General features: G+C 38.5%; 1 protein-coding gene across 2 annotated transcripts in view; it reads left to right on the top strand.

Annotated features, from left to right (window-relative positions):
• Positions 1 to 20,379, top strand: part of LOC146376458 (ADP-ribosylation factor-like protein 15) — a 99,398-nt gene that overhangs the window by 37,534 nt on the left and 41,485 nt on the right. For both annotated transcript variants that reach the window (XM_084947171.1, XM_084947170.1), the window contains exons 2-4: positions 2,220 to 2,364; positions 3,756 to 3,815; positions 17,450 to 17,658. In XM_084947171.1, coding sequence (XP_084803297.1) covers positions 2,220 to 2,364; positions 3,756 to 3,815; positions 17,450 to 17,658 — 414 coding nt within the window. The remainder of the gene's footprint in view (positions 1 to 2,219; positions 2,365 to 3,755; positions 3,816 to 17,449; positions 17,659 to 20,379) is intronic.

The raw sequence follows: 20,379 nt of genomic DNA, 5'->3' as shown, positions 1-20,379 counted from the left end.
TCTTTCAGGAAAGCACAACTAGAACATGTCCAATTCTATAAGAGGCAACTAATCAATAGAGTCTATATAAAATGCTTGTCATTCCCAGAGTCTTTTGGCAGGATTGACAAGTGGCCTCATAGGTTTTATTTTTCATGAGTTTCCGTAGATGTTTTCCTATATCAAAGTACAGGTTACTGTATGGGTCAAATACAACTAAAAACTCAATTTAAGCTGTGTGTATAAATACCTTGGAGATTTATGGAAATACTCGTCATTGGACAATCTCTGTGATTGTGCTCTTGGTCTCAGTGACACATTGAGTATGTGGTTGACGGGGAGGGGCATGTCTCGAAGTAGGCAAAGGCCTTCTGACATATTTATTTTTCTCCTGTGAGCCTTTTGAGCAAGCTCTCCTCGTCAATCTTGAGCTGTCAAAGAGGGCCAGAGGTGGGAGCTGCCATCTCTCTCTCACAGGGGCCACTGTGTACATGGGGACCCCAGGGTCAGGGCCTGGATGCTCCTTTAGTAACTGTTGTGAAATCACAACTCTCTGGTGGGAGTAGTCCTCTCATTCTGCTCCCGCAATGGGGCAGCACCCTGATTCAATGCCTTTTTAAAAGCAATGTTTACTCCTGGTTTAGCAATTATTTCATAGGGCTCGGAACACTCGAGTTATTCAACTCAATATCTATTTGTACCTGCTTGAGTTCTTCCATCTTTACTTTCCTCAACCCTTCTTTTTAAACATCAGCTGTCAGTCCTCTTGGCTGACAGCTGGGGTAGTTTTCACCTTCTACAGAAACCTGTACATGTGGCTTCAGAGAAGAGAAGAAAATAACCCAATCAAACCAAGTTTGTACATGTGCTCTTCCATCTGACACGCGTGTGTTTCTGATCTTACAGTTTTTCTGGAAAAGGAGAATGCTTCCTGTTTGAGCAGACTGGTGGGTTCACCAAGGAGTCGGGGGGGCTCGGGTTGCTCAGCCGACGTCTGGTTCTGCTGAAGCAGATTCCCCACATCTCCATCAAACGGCAGTCCTGTTTTGGCATGACTCTGAAAACTGACCCCGGTAGTCATTGATGTCTTGGGCTCTGTAGATGAACTGAGGTTGAAGCACTTTGTTTTGTTCTCCTCCAATTTAAAAGTGGCAATGGATGCATCTTGTAAAATTGCTCTTTTATTGGATGTTCATTTGCTTCTTTTAACTTGAGATAAAAAGTCTTTTACAGCGACTTAAAGCCGGAATATACAAACATACAGACCTACTTGAAAACTGATGATGAATATTTGTTTATCCTCTCATTAGTTTAACTGCTTCTGCCCACCGAGGTATTCTTTTTCTGATGGCACACCTGGACAGCGTGCACACAGATGTGCAGCAGTTCATGTAGACTTGCGCATGTTTTTACTTCTTGTTAAAGTCTCTGAGCGCAGCAACAGTGTGTTGAGGAGGGTCGTCCTTTGACATGAGCAGTAGGAAATCTTGTGTTGATGTTCTTGTACTTGAAATGTGATATCGTAGATGGGTAGGAGACTGTGTGTGTGTGTGTGTGTGTGCGTGTGTGCGCATGTGCGTGTGTCTGCCCTGCCATGTCCAGACTGGTTCCTGTCTTGCTAATAAAAGAGATCTCTTTTTAGTTTTGGATACTGATCTCCCCACACAAGTTTAAAGTTCTCATTCACGGTTCACACTGCATTTGCCCCTTAATGTCTCACAGCAGGCCCTCAGTCCCAGGCCGTGATTCATGGAGTGACAGGTCTGCCTCTGGCTGCCATAAGGGCCCAATCAGACAAGGTTTACATGCAGACAAAAACGTGTTGGACCAGCACTTGGATGCATGCATCTAACCCCCTGATTGAATATAGTTTGTCAATGACATTTTCTCTATGTGGCATGATTAAATTAGATCGTACATGTAGAAATCATGGTAGTATCATTCTTTGTCATGGTGCATTCTTTTTTTTATTAAGCTTTCTGCTCAATCATTTGTATACTTTTTGCTCCTTGTACATCAGCTGCACGTGTTCCCTATACTCGGCCTGTTTTTTCACGAGGTGTGAATTTTTGTTTTGCCTTATGAAGACAGAAATGCCTGTGAGAGTTGTCATCCTAAGAATTGTTTTGATTGCAAATGCAGAATTATAGCGGTCCTCCCTCCAATTCCTTATCCCCCCCTCCCCCCGTCACGTAGAATTGTTTTCCAATGCATTCATTGCTTTGTATGCTTTGTTTTAGTGTTTTCGGGCACTGTGCTGTAAAGGACCCCCACCGCCGAGACCAGAGTATGATGTGGTGTGCATTGGCCTGACAGGTGCTGGAAAGACCAGCTTGCTCTCACGCCTCTGTAGTGAGAGCACCGATGGCATAGTTCCTACAACAGGTATGTGCTTATAAGACATGGATCCGTGGAAAAGAAGGCATAAAAAATTAGGTACAACAGCAGAGGGTGCATGCTTATCTCCCTTCGCTCACATGTGTTCTTGCAATCTTTCTCCTTTTTAGTCCCTTGTTATTCGAATCTGAAGGACATCATGTTCTTGAAACAGATAGATAGTACTATCCAGGTATTAGTTTTCCAATAGAGGAAGGACTTTTTCCAGTCCCAGTGTTTGTGCCAGAATAGATGTCAGGATGTCACCTGCCAATACTTGTTTTTTTCTTCTTCAATCAAGTGGCAGGCTGGTGTTATGTCCAGAAAAAAAGGAGTTTTCAGGGTTTGCACATCATTCTTGTGGTAGTCAGCACTCTGCTTTCCATATATGTAATCCCTCAAGAACCCTGACATTCCTGTTTCCTTCCCGGGCTTTGACAGCAGCAGTGTTGAGCTGTTGCAGAAGTCCCACTTTAGATTTACTCTTTTTCCAGGAGAAGCTAAATATAACGTAATTCCCAAATGTGCTGCCTGTAACAGTTAGTTTGCATTTTTCTGTGTCAGGGGGTGTGTTAGGTGAGTGAATAGCTCTCTGTGCCTGCTGATGAGTAAGCCTTAATAGATAAATTAGAAAATTAGTGTTCATCTCTGAAAGCAGATTTAGCTGTCAGCACTGTCCATCTGCCAAATGTACAGGGGGAAGAACAGGAAGGCCAATAAAGGGGGAACTCTCCTGCTAATATTCTTACTTCCTGCTTCATAATTGTGCACTGTTGTAATGTACATAGTGATTAATTTAGATGCTTGTAAAATCATAATCTGCTTTCAAATCTCTCCTCTTATTTGTAAATGTTGTCAGGAAATGAATTCCCACCAAGACAAGTTAGCATAATTTGAGCAACATTAAATTTGCCCTTTAGTGGGTTTCTCCACTATTTCCCGTACGCAGCCGCATAAACAAACCACATAATACACGATAGTACTTAGTTGTATCCTCCGCTAACCCCAACATAGAACAAAACACTTTTCTGTTTAGCTCTTCTTGTTTTTCTGTTTTTCTAAAACTGGACCACACAAAGTGTTTTTCTTTCATGTTTATAACACAAATATGTTGTCAGTCCTGTGTGTGTTCACCAGCTGGTTTGGAAAAGGTACACCAAATATCCCGGGGAAACCTAATGATAAAATTGATTTCTTTTTCTTTCCTTTCTCTCTTTCTTTCTTTAAAGAAAAAAAAAATCCACTTTCTCACTATTGAAAAGTAAATGGAGCCAGCATTCCTAAAAGCTGACTCTCATCACTCCTAGCATGTGCTGGACACACACACACTGACACAGAGGGAAGTACAATTTCTTTAGGTGATTACAATGATGGATTTTCATTGTTTTCTTTCCTCTCAGGTTTCAGCATCAAAGCAGTACCGTTTCCAAATGCCATCTTGAATGTAAAAGAACTTGGAGGTAAGAAGTAAATGCAGGAATTCAAGTTTGTAACGTCTGTATTAGATGAAATGGAGTAACCCAGCAATGAAATGCTGTGGGCCATAGTAGACATTAACAGGTTAACTGGCCACTGTAACAGTAACTGCATCATGCGATTATTGGGATTTTCTGTTTTCTTTGTATTACTGTAGAGTCTTTACCTTACAATATAAAGTGGGCAACGGTTATTGTGCCATAATGAATGTTTTCTTTTTTGAAATCCGTACTTTATGATCTGTTTACCCACCAAACTATGACCAGCTTCTTTTTCCAATGACATCATTGGAATATTTTGTTCCTCGATTACAAAACACTCATATGTTGCACAGGTATACAAAAGTCCATATGTGACCTGTTAGATATATACTTTAATGGTTTTCATCCACAATAAAATTCATTCTGTCGTCACCCCATCTCTTCAATTGAAATTTACACAAGCGGGCACAAACATCAAGAATGGGAAAAAATGTTTCTTTTTGTGTCCTGTAGCATGACATCTTTCAGACACAGACATGTGTGTGTATAGACGTCAGATGTGTTAGTGTGTTTGTTTTTTGTTGTGTTTTAAATTTCCAATGCTGAACAACGTGCACCGTATTATTCCTGGAAATGTACAACACTCGAGGAAGCCATTAAGTTGAGATGAGGAAACCTGAGGTGGAGGATGGGATAAATAAACAGAGCTAATGCAATCGAAGTCCTTAAAGAGAGCCTTGAGAAAGAAAAGGAATAGATTGTTTTGTAATTTCAGTTTCCTGTGCATGACAGGTGCAGTGCATATTTTCAAGGATCACCCAACTTAGGCGTCTGAAAAGATGAAGCACACACACTCACACAAATACAAAAAGTGGCACTGGGGGGGGGACCACCAACGAGGGAGCTACCAAATTTGGACAGAACGCATTAGGGTTTTTTTCTCAAAAGAGGTTTTTCTGGATTGGGTCAAAGCCAGTCTGGTGGTAAAAGTGGTAACATGATTGTGGTTGGAAAAACACTGGTCCCACGGATGACACACTTGATTTAGAGACGTTAGTATAGGCTGCCACCACAGAAAAGTGTGATGAAATCTGTTCTCTCTTTCTCTTAGCCCTCCTGCCTGAACACTTACTCCCCTGCTCCTTTCCTTGTAAATACACAGAGCACAGGCAGTTGAGTGATTTATGTTGCCATCCGATATGGATGTATTGGAGAGGGTAAAAACAAGCACATGTTTTGATGCCTCTACTAACTACCTTCTTCTTCGTCTTCGTCTTTGTCTTCTTCTGAGGATATTGGATATTGTGTGTGAGAAAAGGTGTTGATTTGCAGCCATTATGTTTTCCCTGCACAGGCATCCACCTTTTCTTCCAGTTGTATATGACGCAAATATATAATTGGAAGAGTTTGTGTTCTTGCATAATTTTCCACTGGTCAGTTTTCATGCAGAGACCCTCAGAGTGTCTTCTGATTATGGCAGGCTTGTTCTGCACAGTTTGAAACTTACTCAACACTTCCCACTTCTGTCAGTATTCTTTTATTCCTCCCCTCTCCCTATGGCTTTAAAACAAGCAAACATGCCTGCTTTAGTTTTATGTTATTTTGCACTGCATCAATGATGCAGAAAAATGATACAAGATGTGACGCACAGACATCAGTGTTCCTGACCCCGAAACCCTTGTTTTACACAATGCCTCTGTGGCTTGTTCTCTTTACTCAGCCCTGACTAAGGCAAGAGAAGACACTCTTGTTGAGAAGTGTCAGGATGTGAAGCACTTCCCGTGTATTTCCTTCCCATGCCACCGGAAAGCCTATTGAAGATCAGTGAGGTACTGACACTTAACAGTCAGAAAGGTAAAGCTAGTTTTGCGTATTTAGGTGACGTATGTGCCCTAGGTCAGATGACCTGTTTGTCAGTATTTGTTTGTTTGAGTAGAGCACGCAAACCATTTAAAAGACACAAAGTCACATAAAACTTCCTCACAAAAGCTCAAGCATTCAAGCTTTTTATTTTTTTATGTGCTGTTCTTCATTTCCTTGGTTTTGTGTTGCTCAACCTTTTACATCTGGGAGACAAAGGTAGTTTCAGCTGAACTGGAAGAGGGCATATGGGAGTATGTTAAGGTCAACATTTCGGGCACGCAGCAAAATCTTTCATAAGTTGAACTCGTGAACATATGAGGAGAATACAAACTTGACATTATCAGAAATTGTCCTTTGTCACATGTAGCAAGCAGCAGGAGATGTTTTGCATCAGTTCTTTTGTTTTTCTTTTTCTTTATTTCTATAGTGCCAAATCACAACAACGTTCACCTCGTGGTCCTTTTATATTGAAAGGTAAAGACCCTACAATTACACACAAAAAACCCAACAATCAGGTTAAAGATATTCCATGCAGCTGATTCTGACATTTGCACGCACAATCACCTTCATTGGGTAATTTCTAGGAAAATTTCTAGATCTGGCATAAATTCGAGCATGGTACAGCAAAAGGAAACCAACCAGCAACAAGTCAGTTTGTGAAAGCTTTTCCTACATAGATATTCAACAATTAACTATAAGTGTTACTGCAAGATAAAGGCGCTTATGAACCAAATAACTCCGACCATGTAAAGTTAGTGCAGTCTCACTGAGCGCTGAGGTGCATTGTGTGAAAAAGTCACCAAGACTCTGCTGAGACCCAGTAACTGCTGAGTTAAAACCTCCTCTGCCATTCACATCAGCACAAAAGCTGTGTACTGGGAACTTCATGACATGGGTTTCTATCGCCAAGCAGGTCCTCTAGGAGCATATGTATAGGTGACCCTGTAATTTTGATCATATGGTGTTGTACTTGGAGTTTGCTTTTAAAATATAAAAGGACTGGAATGGTTGTGCATTGGTCATGCACAACTAGATCCACCTACATGGTGGATCTACATGTCACCAGGGGATAGTATCAAAATATGGAGAAAACAAATGAGCTACGCTTATTTGTTTGGGCTGTTGTTTGTGCTTTAGCTTAACCTCCACTACAGAGAAGGCAGAGGTCATAATGTACGTGTGTTGTTTTGTGTGGTGAACTCTGCTCTTGCGTTCCACCTATGCATGCTATCTGTGCCTTCAGGCAGCACAGTGTTGTCTTTATTTTTTCTTTGTTTATGGAGTACTGCACATAAGCATGTTGTTATATTGAGCTATACTAAGCCAGTAAATCCGTACTTAAAGCATAATTAGCTTGTATTTTACTTGACACCCGAATAAACTTTTTTTTCCAAGGCTTCTGTGCTTCTGCATATTGGCAAACCTAACTATAGCATGTGAACTGCATGTGACCTACAGTTCAGTGCTGTGTCTGAACTCTTTCTACACGTAGCATGGGGCTCTGGAGCCGATCTATCCTGGCAACGTGCTGCTCACGCTGTAGATTCTGTGTAGATGCCGCATAAGTCTGGTTATGCATTTTTAAATCGCCGTGCTTTGAGTGCACTGGACCAGATTGTCATATCTACAAAATGTACTGTAGACTAAAGACCCAAATCAACCTTTGGGAAGGCATGCACTGATGGATGTTACCAGGCTGGGCGATATGTTTGTCTGAGTCATGCATTTGTTACTGACTTATTTTAATTTGTTCTCCTTTTCATCCTTAACTCTGATTTTTGTCTTTTCCTTCTGCCTACCATACCTTCTGATCTTTAAAATTGTGTCTGTGTTGTGCTGTTAGATGTTTTCAAGAAAAAAAGACCAAAAGACTCCCCAAAACAATGCCTCACTTTGTTTTACTCCTGTCAAGCTTCCCTTATTGATTTAGACACATTGTCTGGCCTTGATAAAACACCCTGCTCATATCAGACAAGGCTTGTCTGTCGTGCCAGTCAGTGTATTTAGCTTGTAAATAACTTCGTAATTTCCACTTCTATGCAGGATTGACAAAACTTTGCTGCGAGAAGAGTATGACAGGATGAAAGGACAAAAATAAACACATCCAAGCCTGATTTAACTCTAACCTGGAGAAGATGAATCTGAATAATTTGGATTCCACCTCCGAACAAGTTATTTGTAAATTAAGATAAATGTGCATGGGAAAAAGAGCAAAAGTGTGATCTCACTGCAGAGTCTGTCTGCTCTCAGAGGCGACAAAATCCAAATAATCTTCTGCTCTGTCTTAGCTTTTTATTTAAATAGTGACACAGTCAATCAGTGTCATCAGTATGCCATGCTGTATTACCCTCTCGGGACTAATTAGAAATTATAATCAGGCGTTAAATAAATAAATACCCAGAGAGAACTGTGCCTTTTTAATTCTAGGATGGAAGCATGAAGAGATTGATACTGTTCATTTATTCAGTGGACAACAACACTGCAGCAAAACTGCATCATTTTTTTGTACTTATCTTTAGTCTGACACACATTAGCTACTGTGCCAGGTATGAGGATTAGGTGGGAAGGGCACCTCCAGTGTGACTGTGTGTGTGTGTGTCTACATGTGTGGACAGTGATGTGACGTCAAGTCTAGACGGGCCATTTCACAGTGTGCATTCATGTCACGCAGGGACAGCTGATGAAGTGACCCTAATAGTCACAACACACTGCTGTTGTTCTGTAGCGATGTGGCTGGGGTTAAGAATTTAGACATTTGATTTGAACAACAGCGGTGCATCTTTGTACATGCAGAGGTGTTGTTAATACGGGCTGTAGACTATTTGAAACAAAGCTTTACATTATTACTTTGTTATTTTTCATTACTATACATTTGCTATTGATGATAATTAATGAATATTGATTTGGTGTATGATTTTTAAGTTTGACCTTTTATTTCTAGATTAGCATGTGTGTCTGTGTGATCATATTAATGACTGTATATAGGTGCTGCATGCATCATTATTATCATATAGTTGAAAAAGAAATCCCAAAAAAGGCCGTAATTCCTAAAGTTCCTCTTTCCAAGGTAAAACATAGTGCAACCATAACATCTTAATAAGTAATAATAATGGTTGTTTATTTAAAAAATACTACAAAAGTAGTTTATTTAAATAGCATTTGGAGCCTTGCCCAATTTTTTTTATGAGTAGGATTTTATCGGCTTAATCATGTGTATGAATAAAGTACAGTTACTCATTCAATTTTTGCCATTTGCCAATGCACATTTGGTGCACATAGGTGAAGATTTAGTAGTTAATTAAAATTACACAGTGTCTGTTTATGCCTGTAATTGATAAGATGAGAAAAACGATCACTGCAAATAAATAGAATTTAAAAGCACTTGTGTTTTCTCAAATGCTGTGGAGTAAACAAAACTGATTTGCATTGTTCAAAATATTTTGTAGACACATTTCTGCTAAGGACAGACACACTTCAGTTTCAAGTGAATGTCATGCAGGCTATAGCAGTGGGATAGATATGAATCACTGTTAACTTCCTTCACAAACAATGAATGATTCAGCATATCATATTAGTAAAATGATATTCATGTCATAACATTATATACATACGAATATGCACACATGCTGTCATTTCTGCAGTTTAAAACAAAGTATTTATGTCAGTGTCACTGGTATGTCTCAGTTGAGAGGACTACTGAGATGTAGAAGTCATTGATCATTTTTCAACATGAAGCCTTACCGGTGTAAAGGGGCACCATTTACCCAAACCTGTGATTTACCCCCAAAACCTGAAGTAGTTTAATCCCCTAAACCTGTCCCAGTAGTTCTTGGCCAACCCACTCTCCACAGAACAATGGACTAACTAGGACACAAGTGAGATGAGATGAGATGAGCAAGACAGATTAACATGACAGAAATTTTAACAGCCAAATTTAGCTACCAAGCGCATCTACGAACAAAAACACCACATAGTAGTTACTACTGACCATATGCGGTTCTCATTCCTATCAAATATCCCCACTGTGTGTGTAAATTTACCCTGAAAAGAAGCTTTTGCTTTGTGTGGGGGGAAAAAAATCCAACCACAGTGAAGTAATTTGCATTGCGTTTAAAGCGGATGATGGAAGGCGCAGACTGTTCTGGTTTTGGAGTTCTGAAGTCTGGAGTGTAACCGATCTGCATTTGAAGCCTTATTCAAGCATATTACCTTCCTTCATGTTCATTGTGGTTAAATGGTGGATCAGAAAGAATTCATTCGCATCCTCAGGGTGCTCTGGGAACGCCAACTTTTGATGTTGAAATATTGAACATTTTCAGTATTTCAGAACCCGTAGATCAGAAACAAGCAAGATCATCTAAATATTTTTGTTCATATTAGTGCAGGAAACGGTTTGTGTAAGAGGGGTGGGTAGTGTCATATAAACATCAGTGGCTTAGTGATTGATTATTACACTTTGAACCACTCACATTACTTTTCCATAACCGTAAACAGCTGTGTCAGTTACAGTGGCACATGATGAAAATGGCTCAGCCATCGAAGACCCGGGTTACACACCCAAAAAGGAAAAGTTCTGCCAAAATATTACATGTAATAACACCAGTCAAATGATTGCTTATAGTAACATCTGCCAAATTATTGCATACAGTAACACAGTCATTTAGGGTATTTTGTGAAGCTGCATTTCTATAAACAATTTCTGTTAATTGTGTGCATAAATGAAAGGGATTAATGTGTAGGCTGACAGATGTACTGACAGTGGAAGTGTTTTTTACTCCTCACTCCAGTTCCAGCCAGGTCATTCCTTAGTGAAGTAAGCAAACTTTATTACAACAGCTTTGCTCAACAGTCCCAGCAGGCTCGCTCGTCACTCTGTTGTAGCCGTTTTCCTCAGTCTCTGGCACTAGCATAACTTCAAAGAGGATTGCTTTCCGGGATTTATTTTTCAAAAGTTTAAGACCTAATACTGAGTTTTTGTTTAAGGTGAAAGCTGCCAGAAAACTTAAACCAAGAAGCAAAACTATTTGATAAGTTATTATATATATGTTAAACCTGACAGTAAATCTGAGACTAAAACAAAAAGATCAAGCCCTCACAGTAGTCTTATTTACACCAAAGGAAGTATAGGGTGGCAGGGTTTCAACTGTTGAAATGTATTGTTGAAATATAGAGCACGGCATGCTGTTTGAATTTGTGAAAGAATTCATAAACACAGGCTATTGAATGTAACAGAAAGAGTCTGAATTCAAGCTGCTTTTAATTTTTGCTGCGTATTGACTGCTTGACGTTTTGCTGGCATTTGCATCCAAGTTTTGTTCATTAATTAAAAGTCAAACACAAAATCAGAACATGCTGTTACATGTTTGTACAAATGGCAAATGTCTGCTTTTCCCACTTTCTCCTCTAACGGGGATCGTAACTCAGACAGAATCTTAATTTTGCCGTGTTTTCACTTATTTGCTTCAGATGGTGTCCGTAAAGTGTAATACTTCAAAATAAACTGAAAAAGTGCTCTACTTTCTGTCACATTGAGACTAGGGTTTTACAATATTTTGTAACGCAAGGAAAGTTAATTGTTTAAGGAAGATGGAGATTACTACGGAAGGAACAAATGTGTATTTTTACCCTCCACTAATCTACAGATTCTTTTTCTTTCTTGATGATGAACTAACTGTAATTCTATGGTCTTTGAAATATTAAAACTAGTCAAAATGCCCTTTTCAGAATATCTTCAAACCCAAACTGGCAACTTAAAATAGCCTTGTTTTTCACCACAAGCAGAACATTAAGTATCACTAGTGAAAATTTAGAGAAATATTTGCAGAAATATGACAGAAAATGGTTTGATTGATTAAAAAAAAAAAGTTATTTATTTATAGATGATTAACTAAACAGCTGACCTTTTCAGGTCGAAAAGTTCTGACATTTCAATAAATTCAAAAGCCTAGACCTATATCAACGTTCATTGTCAATAACTTTGGAGAAAGAATGTGAAAATGTTTTATGCGTGTGGAGAGTTGGCTGCATTAGTAATGCATGATAACTTCATAAGTGTTTCACATAAGTGTCCTGTTGCAGTTGGCTGTGCATGTGCAATGAATCATCAAATGCATGCAAAACACAGCAAGTGTTCATACAATACAAGTAAGATTCAGATTCCAGGTCTTTGGGGCATGAATTTAAGATTCATGGGTCCCAGACCTCAAACCATGCATACTTTCATATGTTTTATTATTTTATGCAGTACATGGAATGTGTTAGTACTTTCCTTCCTTTTTGCTTTAGCCTCACATGCTGCAAAAATGTGTACTCGCCAAACAAAAAAAATATAACGAGTCAGATGTGTTATCCAGCAGTTTAATTTCTAAGAAGTGACTCTGATGTCAGACTCATAATAAAGCTGTTTCGCTAGTGTAATTTATTTTATTTATTTGTTTTTTGTTTTAGAAATTCTGAAATCGGAATGCTTGAGGTGTTTAGGGAACATCTGTAATTTTAGCTGCACTCCCCACTACTACCAGAAAATTCCCGACATGTGTGAAATTGCAGCCAAATTTGGGCAGACTAAAAATAAATGAAGTGGTCTCCCCAGCAACTCAATTCCTGTCTGTCAAAGCAAGTGACTAATACAAGGTCAGTTTCCATTTCATTATTTAGAAATGAATGTCTTGGCTAGCATTTGTTTTTGTCCCCGGGCCCACTTCAGGTGTTTTGCATTTATTACACACAACTACATGCACGCCATTCACTAAATGCATCCTTATGACTATTCTCTTTTAAAAACCTAAATGTTATGTGCTTGTTTCTGTCTGTTATGCTTTCATAACAACCAATTGGCTTCATATGAGGTGTTCAGGGAACACTGGTAACTTGGAGTGTCTGCCAGGTGATTAGCATTTATGATTTGTAAATTATACAACAGAAAATTGCAGACATTACACTTTCCCCTGTGCATTGCATATCTATTTGCATGAACATTGGTCACACACGATGTTTGGGCACAACAGCTTGGATCATTTGCAAATGTAATTCTATTGCTATCAGCAAGTGTGCAATCAGCTCTTCCTGAAAGGGAACATTTGAATGAATAAGAGCTGAACCAAAAGATAAAAGTGTGAGGGCAAGTAGAAAGCATGTTGAACATTCATAGAAATGCAAATTGTAACTTAAATTAGAAGTAAATGGGAGGCATTCAAGGGAACACAAATAAAATTGAAAAAGGAAAAAGTGATAGTATTCAGCTGTGAATTCTTCTTCTGTAGCACCCAACAAAGCATACCATAAGATTTGACAGCACTATGTGAGATTCTTTCAACGAGCTGATTAAAAGGACTCAGTTCAGATGTATTGTTTGTCCATGTAATTTGTCACGTTCAGGCAGGGAATCTGTCATATTGGAGGCAGGCATTTTAATGTTACTTTTGTCAGGTTTTACACATGGAAGTGAGGCAACAAGCAGTCCAGTTCATGAGTCAAGACTTGACAAGTTCACTAGGAGCCGTGACTGTTACTGACATGCTATTTTTAACTTCTCGTGATACAACTTCCAGCTTGTTATGTCTGCTTGCAGTCTAAAACTATAAAATGTGTTTTTAAATTATTATTCTACGTTCTTTTTGGTGGATATAAATAAAAGCGATACATGGAAGTTGTCAAAAACAGAGAGGAAAAACAAGCAAAGAGATGGTCTGGCGCACCGATGGTGCACTTTTAAAAAATTAATCATATGAGTAACTTCCTCCAAGAATCATGACATCATGTTTGCAAATCCTGCTCACAGACCAATAGGTGGCAGAAGCTGCCAACAAGATCCGACGAGACATGACAGACATTCCACCATTTCCAGGCAAAGTTGAGAGAAGCTTCCTAGTCAATCTTTCAAGTGCCACTTTGTCTGATAGCTTTCCACTCTAGTGAGAGGTGTGAGTAGAAAGAGTGGGGGAGGAAGGAAGGAAAGAAGAGAAGGAGAGCATGAGAGAAAGGAGGTAAATGTCACTGAGAGCAATTCGTGATTTTTAAACATTTGCCAGCCTCACAGTTCGTCACTTCTTGGCAATTAACTTACTATGAGCAACTATAACAAAATAACAATTCACAAGATTGCAAAGGAAGGAACCTCACCAGATGGAGAGGGATACTTTTAACCAGAGAAAGTACATCTTCTACAAGCAAGTGAACATACTTGTGTATATAGTGTACACAGAGACAACAACTTTATTGAGCGTGTAAAACAGACATTTAGCACCTGTTAATAGAAAACATGTGGAAAGGGCAGTAATCATTTGAGTGAATACATTTAAAAGTGTGAAACCAGACAACAGCTATTCTTTTTATAATGTGATATGCAGTAAAGTGTTGGTGGAACTTCAGCTTTTTGTAGATTTCATAAAAGAAAGGGATTTGTTTAGGAAAAACAACAACCCTTATGTGCACTTTGAATTTGTAAAACTAAACTTTTTGTTTCAAAATTTTGTTGGAAATGTGTACTTTCCTCCTCATACATTCCTCGTGAGGATCAGCAGCTGTTCTCAGTTTGGATTTCATAAGACAAGACTCCTAATGCTGAAGGACCAAGAAATGAAAGAATATTGCCAAGATATCACGGTTATTGGTTACTCCTTACTGACTTTAAGAAAAATGTTGTCAGAGTAAAAAATGATGCACATGGAATGGCATTCATACAGTGCTTTTCTAGTCTTTTGATTCCTAGCCACATGTTACCATACATTCATACAATGCTTTGTTCTGTGCCTTTAGGCACATTATTTGCCTCTCATCTATGCTCAATTTAGAATCACAGTTTAACCTAAAACGCATGTTTTTTGGGATTTTTCTTTGCTGTGAGGCAATAGTGGTAACTACTGCAACACCGTCCCACCCATGGTGAGATTTGCCATAAAAAACACCAATTAGACTTGCTGTAATTACAAAGGTACATTCAAATAGTGTAGATGAGTTTGCAAAAGAGAGGTTCAGAGATTTGACCAGACTTTGTGGTGCAGCTCTTAATACATAACAGGTTGATTCTTGTTTGTGGGGTGGACACTGCTGTTTGAGGTTATTTTTGGCAGGGGTTTGTTCAGTGAAGATTGTAAACCAACCTTTTTTCCCTAAAGTAGCCCATCAGAAAAAGTCCCAGGAAATAAACAGACAGAAGTTATTAGCTGAAATGAATATTTAAATCATTATAAATGATTACATGTCTAAAAAGACACTCCCATAGATACAATCATATAACACCTATACTCAGACTTTCCATTTATACAGTTTGCGTTAAAGATGAAAAAATTGTATGCTACCCCCTTTGTTTTTAAAATTCACCAGTTCCTATTGGTAAAAGTGCAAGTTTGCCTTGAAGAAGTGATGTAGGTAAGATGATCGAAGAATCAGGGAGAACCTGCCACAGTTGTTTGGTGGATTTAGGTGATCTCAATTGCTGCTTCTCTTCTTATAATCTCAGATTGACTCAGTGATGTTGAAGACAGGACTCTGTGGTGGCCATGCCATCTGTTGCAGGACTCGCTTGTCCTTCTTGTTATTGAAGATGGTTCTCTAACTGACAAGCATGTTGATGATGGTACTTTGTGGCAGTGATTAGGAATTATTTCTCATAGCGGACGTCCAACAGTTGGTGCTGTAATTAAGGACATTAACCATTTATTTAACATGTTCACTTAAAAGTAAGCAAAGATGACAAATGACCTTTAAACTATTTCTAGGGTGGGAAGTTAATTTTCCCAATGGGAAACTGGGGCTGTTGTGCAGGGTTACACCAGTAAGCTGAACTCAGTTCTGCTCAGTGTTAACTTATTAATATTGATTTAATTTTACAAACTACTATCACAGTAGATATTAGAATTAGTCAATGAAAATGTGAAAAAGACTAAATAAAAGTATCAGCATTTTATCGCTGTTTAATGAGTATGTGCAGTTTCTACTAAATTTCAGACTTAACTTTATGCAAAGTGCTGTTGCTGTTTTGTTTGTAGTTTAGTTAGTTTAGATCGTTTTTCTTATTCAGTTATAGAAATCTAGTCTGTTTTGGACTTGAACAAGTGTATTGAATTCACATTGAGTGTCTAGTAAATTGAAGATCTGCCTTCTATTCTGCATCTGAGAGCTCTGGAAGGTCTTTACCTACCTTCTCACAAAGCTCTCAAAATTGCTTCCTCGGATCGCATTTCTTTTTAGCAATTTACTCAGGCTGAACCCTCTGTCAGCTGTGTGGTAGCCTATGTCACTATGTTCAGTCTCATGATCCTCCAGAAGTGGGAAAAAACTATCTGTGATTGTCTTGCACTGATGAAGTTGCACTGATACTACATCAACAACATTCATTTTAGAACTGACTTACACAACACCTCCTGAGGTGTAATACATTGCAAAAATCTGAATTTCAGTTCTGGGTTCATCTTAAAAGTTGGAAAATTTTTCACTGTCAGATTTGGACAGCCATTGCTTGAAACACCTGCCAGTTTGTCCCATTTTGAGCTCCAGAATATCCAGGTGCCAGAGGAGTTACCTCTGTGAACAAATCACTTCCTGTTGTTGTCCCGAATCACTAAGCTGGTCTTGATGGACCAAGCCCCATCCAGGGATGAACCAAGCTTTTTCCTTGTTGCTTTTGCAACTTTGCTAGCAAAGGATCAGATGTCAGTTTCTGTTCTGCATCAATAATTTGGTTTTGGGTTTTTTGTTTTTGTTTTTTTCTCAGTGTTTAGTGTCCTAATGATATTTTAAACTGTAATATTTAAAAACAGCAATCTGCCCTCTACCAAGTAAGCACCCAGCTTTAACTCAGACTTCAGTAAATAAATATTTAGAAGTCCAGGTCTTGTGGAAAAACTCTACGTTCTTCATCAATTTTTCTTTTTTAATGTGAGCTGATGTCTTTCAGAGCTAGTATAACTTGCATCTGTGAAACATCTGGTCCAATGCATTTACAGTGAAGCTGCAGTCACTTGCACACGAATATATGTAAATTTAAAAAAAAAATAGCATTGACCTCCAAAATAAAGCAACAAAGCTGTATTGTGATATCCAAAACATAGCAAAATCATTAAGCCATTCACTGATGAGGATTTTATCAAAGTGTTTGGTGGCTGAAATGGGACAAACTGGGTGACGTATACTTATTTATGTTTGCATCCTAGTTTCCTACTGATCTCACATGGGCCGCTCAGGGACAGTCAAAGAGCCGGATGTGACCTGAGGGCCGTACAATGCTCTGCACTATATGGACAAACGTAATGGGCCACACCTCTCTGTCTGTTTTCAATCCCTTTGCCTCAAGTGTAATAAATCTAGCACCTAACCATGCAGTAGGCCTTTAGAGACATCTGTGGAGGAATGGGTCATTCTAAAGAGGTCAATGAATTTGAGCATGATACTGTAATAGGATACTATGGTTGAAACACTAAGGTTACATTAAAAACTTTTGTGTGTGTTTATTTTGTTATTAACTAATTATTATGTCTTTTCTCGCAAGTCTTTTTTTTAATTTGTTTTTACAACTGCAACCTTTGCTGTGAGTGAAAATTAGAATGGAAGCAGAGGAAGGTGGCGGTCATGTCTGAGTCGTGTTGTCAGCATCTCTTTGGTTGTTTTGGTTTTACACCAAACAGATTCCTTAATCCATAATTTATATATTTGAGTGTTATGTATATTTTGTTTTCATTAAAGTTAATTTACAAACACAACAATTACAAGTGTCATACTTTCTAATATAGAGCTCTAACAGTGGCTACATTTAATAGCATCACATCCGTCCACAGGAGCTGACAACATCAAGAAGTATTGGAGTCGTTACTACCAAGGATCACAGGGTGTAGTCTTCGTACTGGATAGCGCATCATCAGATGAGGACCTGGAGGCGGCACGTAATGAGCTCCACTCGGCTCTGCAACACCCACAGCTCTGCACACTACCTTTCCTCATCCTTGCAAATCATCAGGACAAGCCTGCTGCAAGAACGCTGAACCAGGTAAGTTAGTTTGTTGTCAGTGCTGCTGCTAATGTTTCCATTTGATGTTTCTCTCAAAGTTCAGTTTGTCTTGCAGATGTAAACACCAGAGATGGGCAGTAACGCGTTACTGTAATCCGATTACTTTTTTCAAGTAACGAGTAAAGTAAGGGATTACTATTGCAAAAACGGTAATTAGATTACCGTTACTTTCCCGTAGGAACGCTGCGTTACTGCGTTACTAAAACAGTGATTTTTTTTGCGAGAATGTCTCATGACAGTGACTTAAGCGAGTGCGACGTTCATGAAAACAGCTGTGTGCAGAGCAACAATGGATCATATATCGAGTGGGGAGAGAGTATGAGCATGCAGCGTTTAAAGCTTGGAAGTACTGACCTTACTTTAAGTTTGATTCCATAAAAAGTGACAAAAACATTAGCGTCCGTTGTGCGTGGGAAGAAAACTTCTTTTTACAGCGAAAAAAAACCCCTAAACTTCCAAGCAAGCACCAAGTGCGCTATGACGTAATGGGAAATTCACAGAGAAACTCGCGGATTCTTCCACTGACCGCTGCGGCACACCTGCACCAGGGCAAACCTCCGCCTACCCCGCTCCTGCTTTACAGGTGAAAATAGAGCAACGGGACCGCTAGTCTTTGACTTTATTTATTTTCTGCTGTGTTTTACTTGCATCTATTTGAAAGACTGAGTGTAAACACACACCAAAAAAAATGATTTTATGTGCTGGAATGTGCAGAAAATAGGTTTAAATATTAAACAAATTTCTTCCAGTCAGAGAATGTTGCATATAATTAAATTTTTGCTTGATGCATAAAGTTAAAAGATTAAAACTAATAAAATAAGTTTTAAAAAAGGGACTTTTCCATTTGATTACATTTTGTATGATGGATTATGTAGAAAAAGTAGAATTGGGCTGAAAGATCTATCGCTTTATCACCTATTCAGGTTGTAAATAGTGTTTTTAAAAAGTAACTAAGTAACTAAGTAATTAATTACTTTTGAAAATAAGTAATCAGTAAAGTAACAGGATTACTTTTGGGGGGAAGTAATCAGTAATTAGTTACTGATTACTTTTTTCAAGTAACTTGACCAACACTGGTAAACACTGCCCCTTACACATCTGGGTTAGTAAAGACATCATTTTGCATAATTCATTGCACACACTCATATAAATATACACATACACATGGATGACCCTTTTCTTTTTACACTGAAATAACTTGTTGTATACAATAGGCCCATTAGGGCTGTCACACAGTTTACTGTGGACAACATAATGACTTTTGGAATGTTAACATATTGCCAGATATTGAAAATTGTGACTTAAGGATGAAATTTCTGTGTTTTTCATGATAGTGGAGTTCTGGCTTTTGTGTGTCAATGGACTTTGGTTTTTTTTTGTTTTGTTTCCGAAGGCAGTTTGGTCCCCAGCAAAGGGATAAACTCAGATTATTAAAGACCTCTTTAGATTAGTTTTGTAGTAGAAAATTCCACCAGACCTGTGTCTTTTCCATTTATTTATTTTTTTGTCTCTTTCACATTTTTGTTGCTGAATAACTTGGGTGGGGAGAGAGCAGTTAAGGAGATAAGATAAACTAGCATCTCTATAAATGCATATATACATCACACTCTAATTTAAAAATCAGTTCAGCAGTCAGAAATATCCATCTGTTAATTTAATTTCAAAGCATGCCCAAGTCCAAACATGAAGGTGTTGGTTATATATGTTGCTGTGAAATGATCCTATGGCAAGGCATTCTAACTGTGTCACCGATCTCATATAACAAAATGTAGCAAAGCATAACATAATTAGCAGCATTATATAATTTTGCCTAGGTATCAATAAAGTATTCTGATTCTAAAGATCTTAATGTAATCAATCAGAACAACCCGTGTGACACCCTCACCTTGGGACAAAGTTGATGACTGCTTGTGTTTTGGGTATGAAGGACAAAAAAGTCAAAAAATTCAGTTCTAAGAGACTCTAAGAAGTCTCTTAGAGTAGGATGTTATATCTAGCATTTCTTATGCAGTGCTCATATATACGTTTTCAAATCGTGGACACTCTCTCTCAAAATCGCAAACACACACAGAAATATATACACACATACATCATGTTTAGGGTCCTGTTTGATGTTTCTAAATGATAACAAAGACGAATAGTTAGAGAGAGCACCATCTGCATTTCCTACCCTGGACCACCAATGTTGCTACTTCAGGGATGTGAAATCCACTGTGGGAAATGAAAAAGGGATAAGCTGTGAGACTGATTCTGTTGTGACATAAAGTAATTGTAACTAAAGCAAAGATGCTACTCTGCTGGGCTTCAGAAAAATATTGCATTTAGGTGTGCGAGCAGTTAATTTGAGAAGCAAACCATAGTCTTTGGTGCCACAATAATAACTTTTGTGTTGTGCTACAAGGACCTCTAACCTAGCTTTATTATATATTACTTGCATTCGTATTTAGTGGAGCAACTGGCTTAACTCTTCCAAATATAATCACACTTTGTTCATAGACAATGTTAGAACATGATGACCTGTCTCTAATTAGGTACAATGTTTAAAAGGGCTATGAACAAACGTCACAAATACAATCAGTACTCGATATTATGACGCAGGAATCGAACACCAAACGCCAGCGGTTTAATTTTAGCCACACTTGTGAGTCAAAGTGCATGAAACAGGAGTGCAATTTTACAGATCAGCTAGCGGGTGTTGAT

The sequence above is a fragment of the Perissodus microlepis genome, chromosome 12 (genome assembly GCF_051167445.1).
Source record: "Perissodus microlepis isolate ML-2025 ecotype Zambia chromosome 12, ASM5116744v1, whole genome shotgun sequence".
NCBI classification, from domain to species: Eukaryota; Metazoa; Chordata; class Actinopteri; order Cichliformes; family Cichlidae; genus Perissodus; species Perissodus microlepis.
Note: the sequence above shows the minus strand (reverse complement) of the source record. Positions and strands in the feature narration are given on the sequence as shown.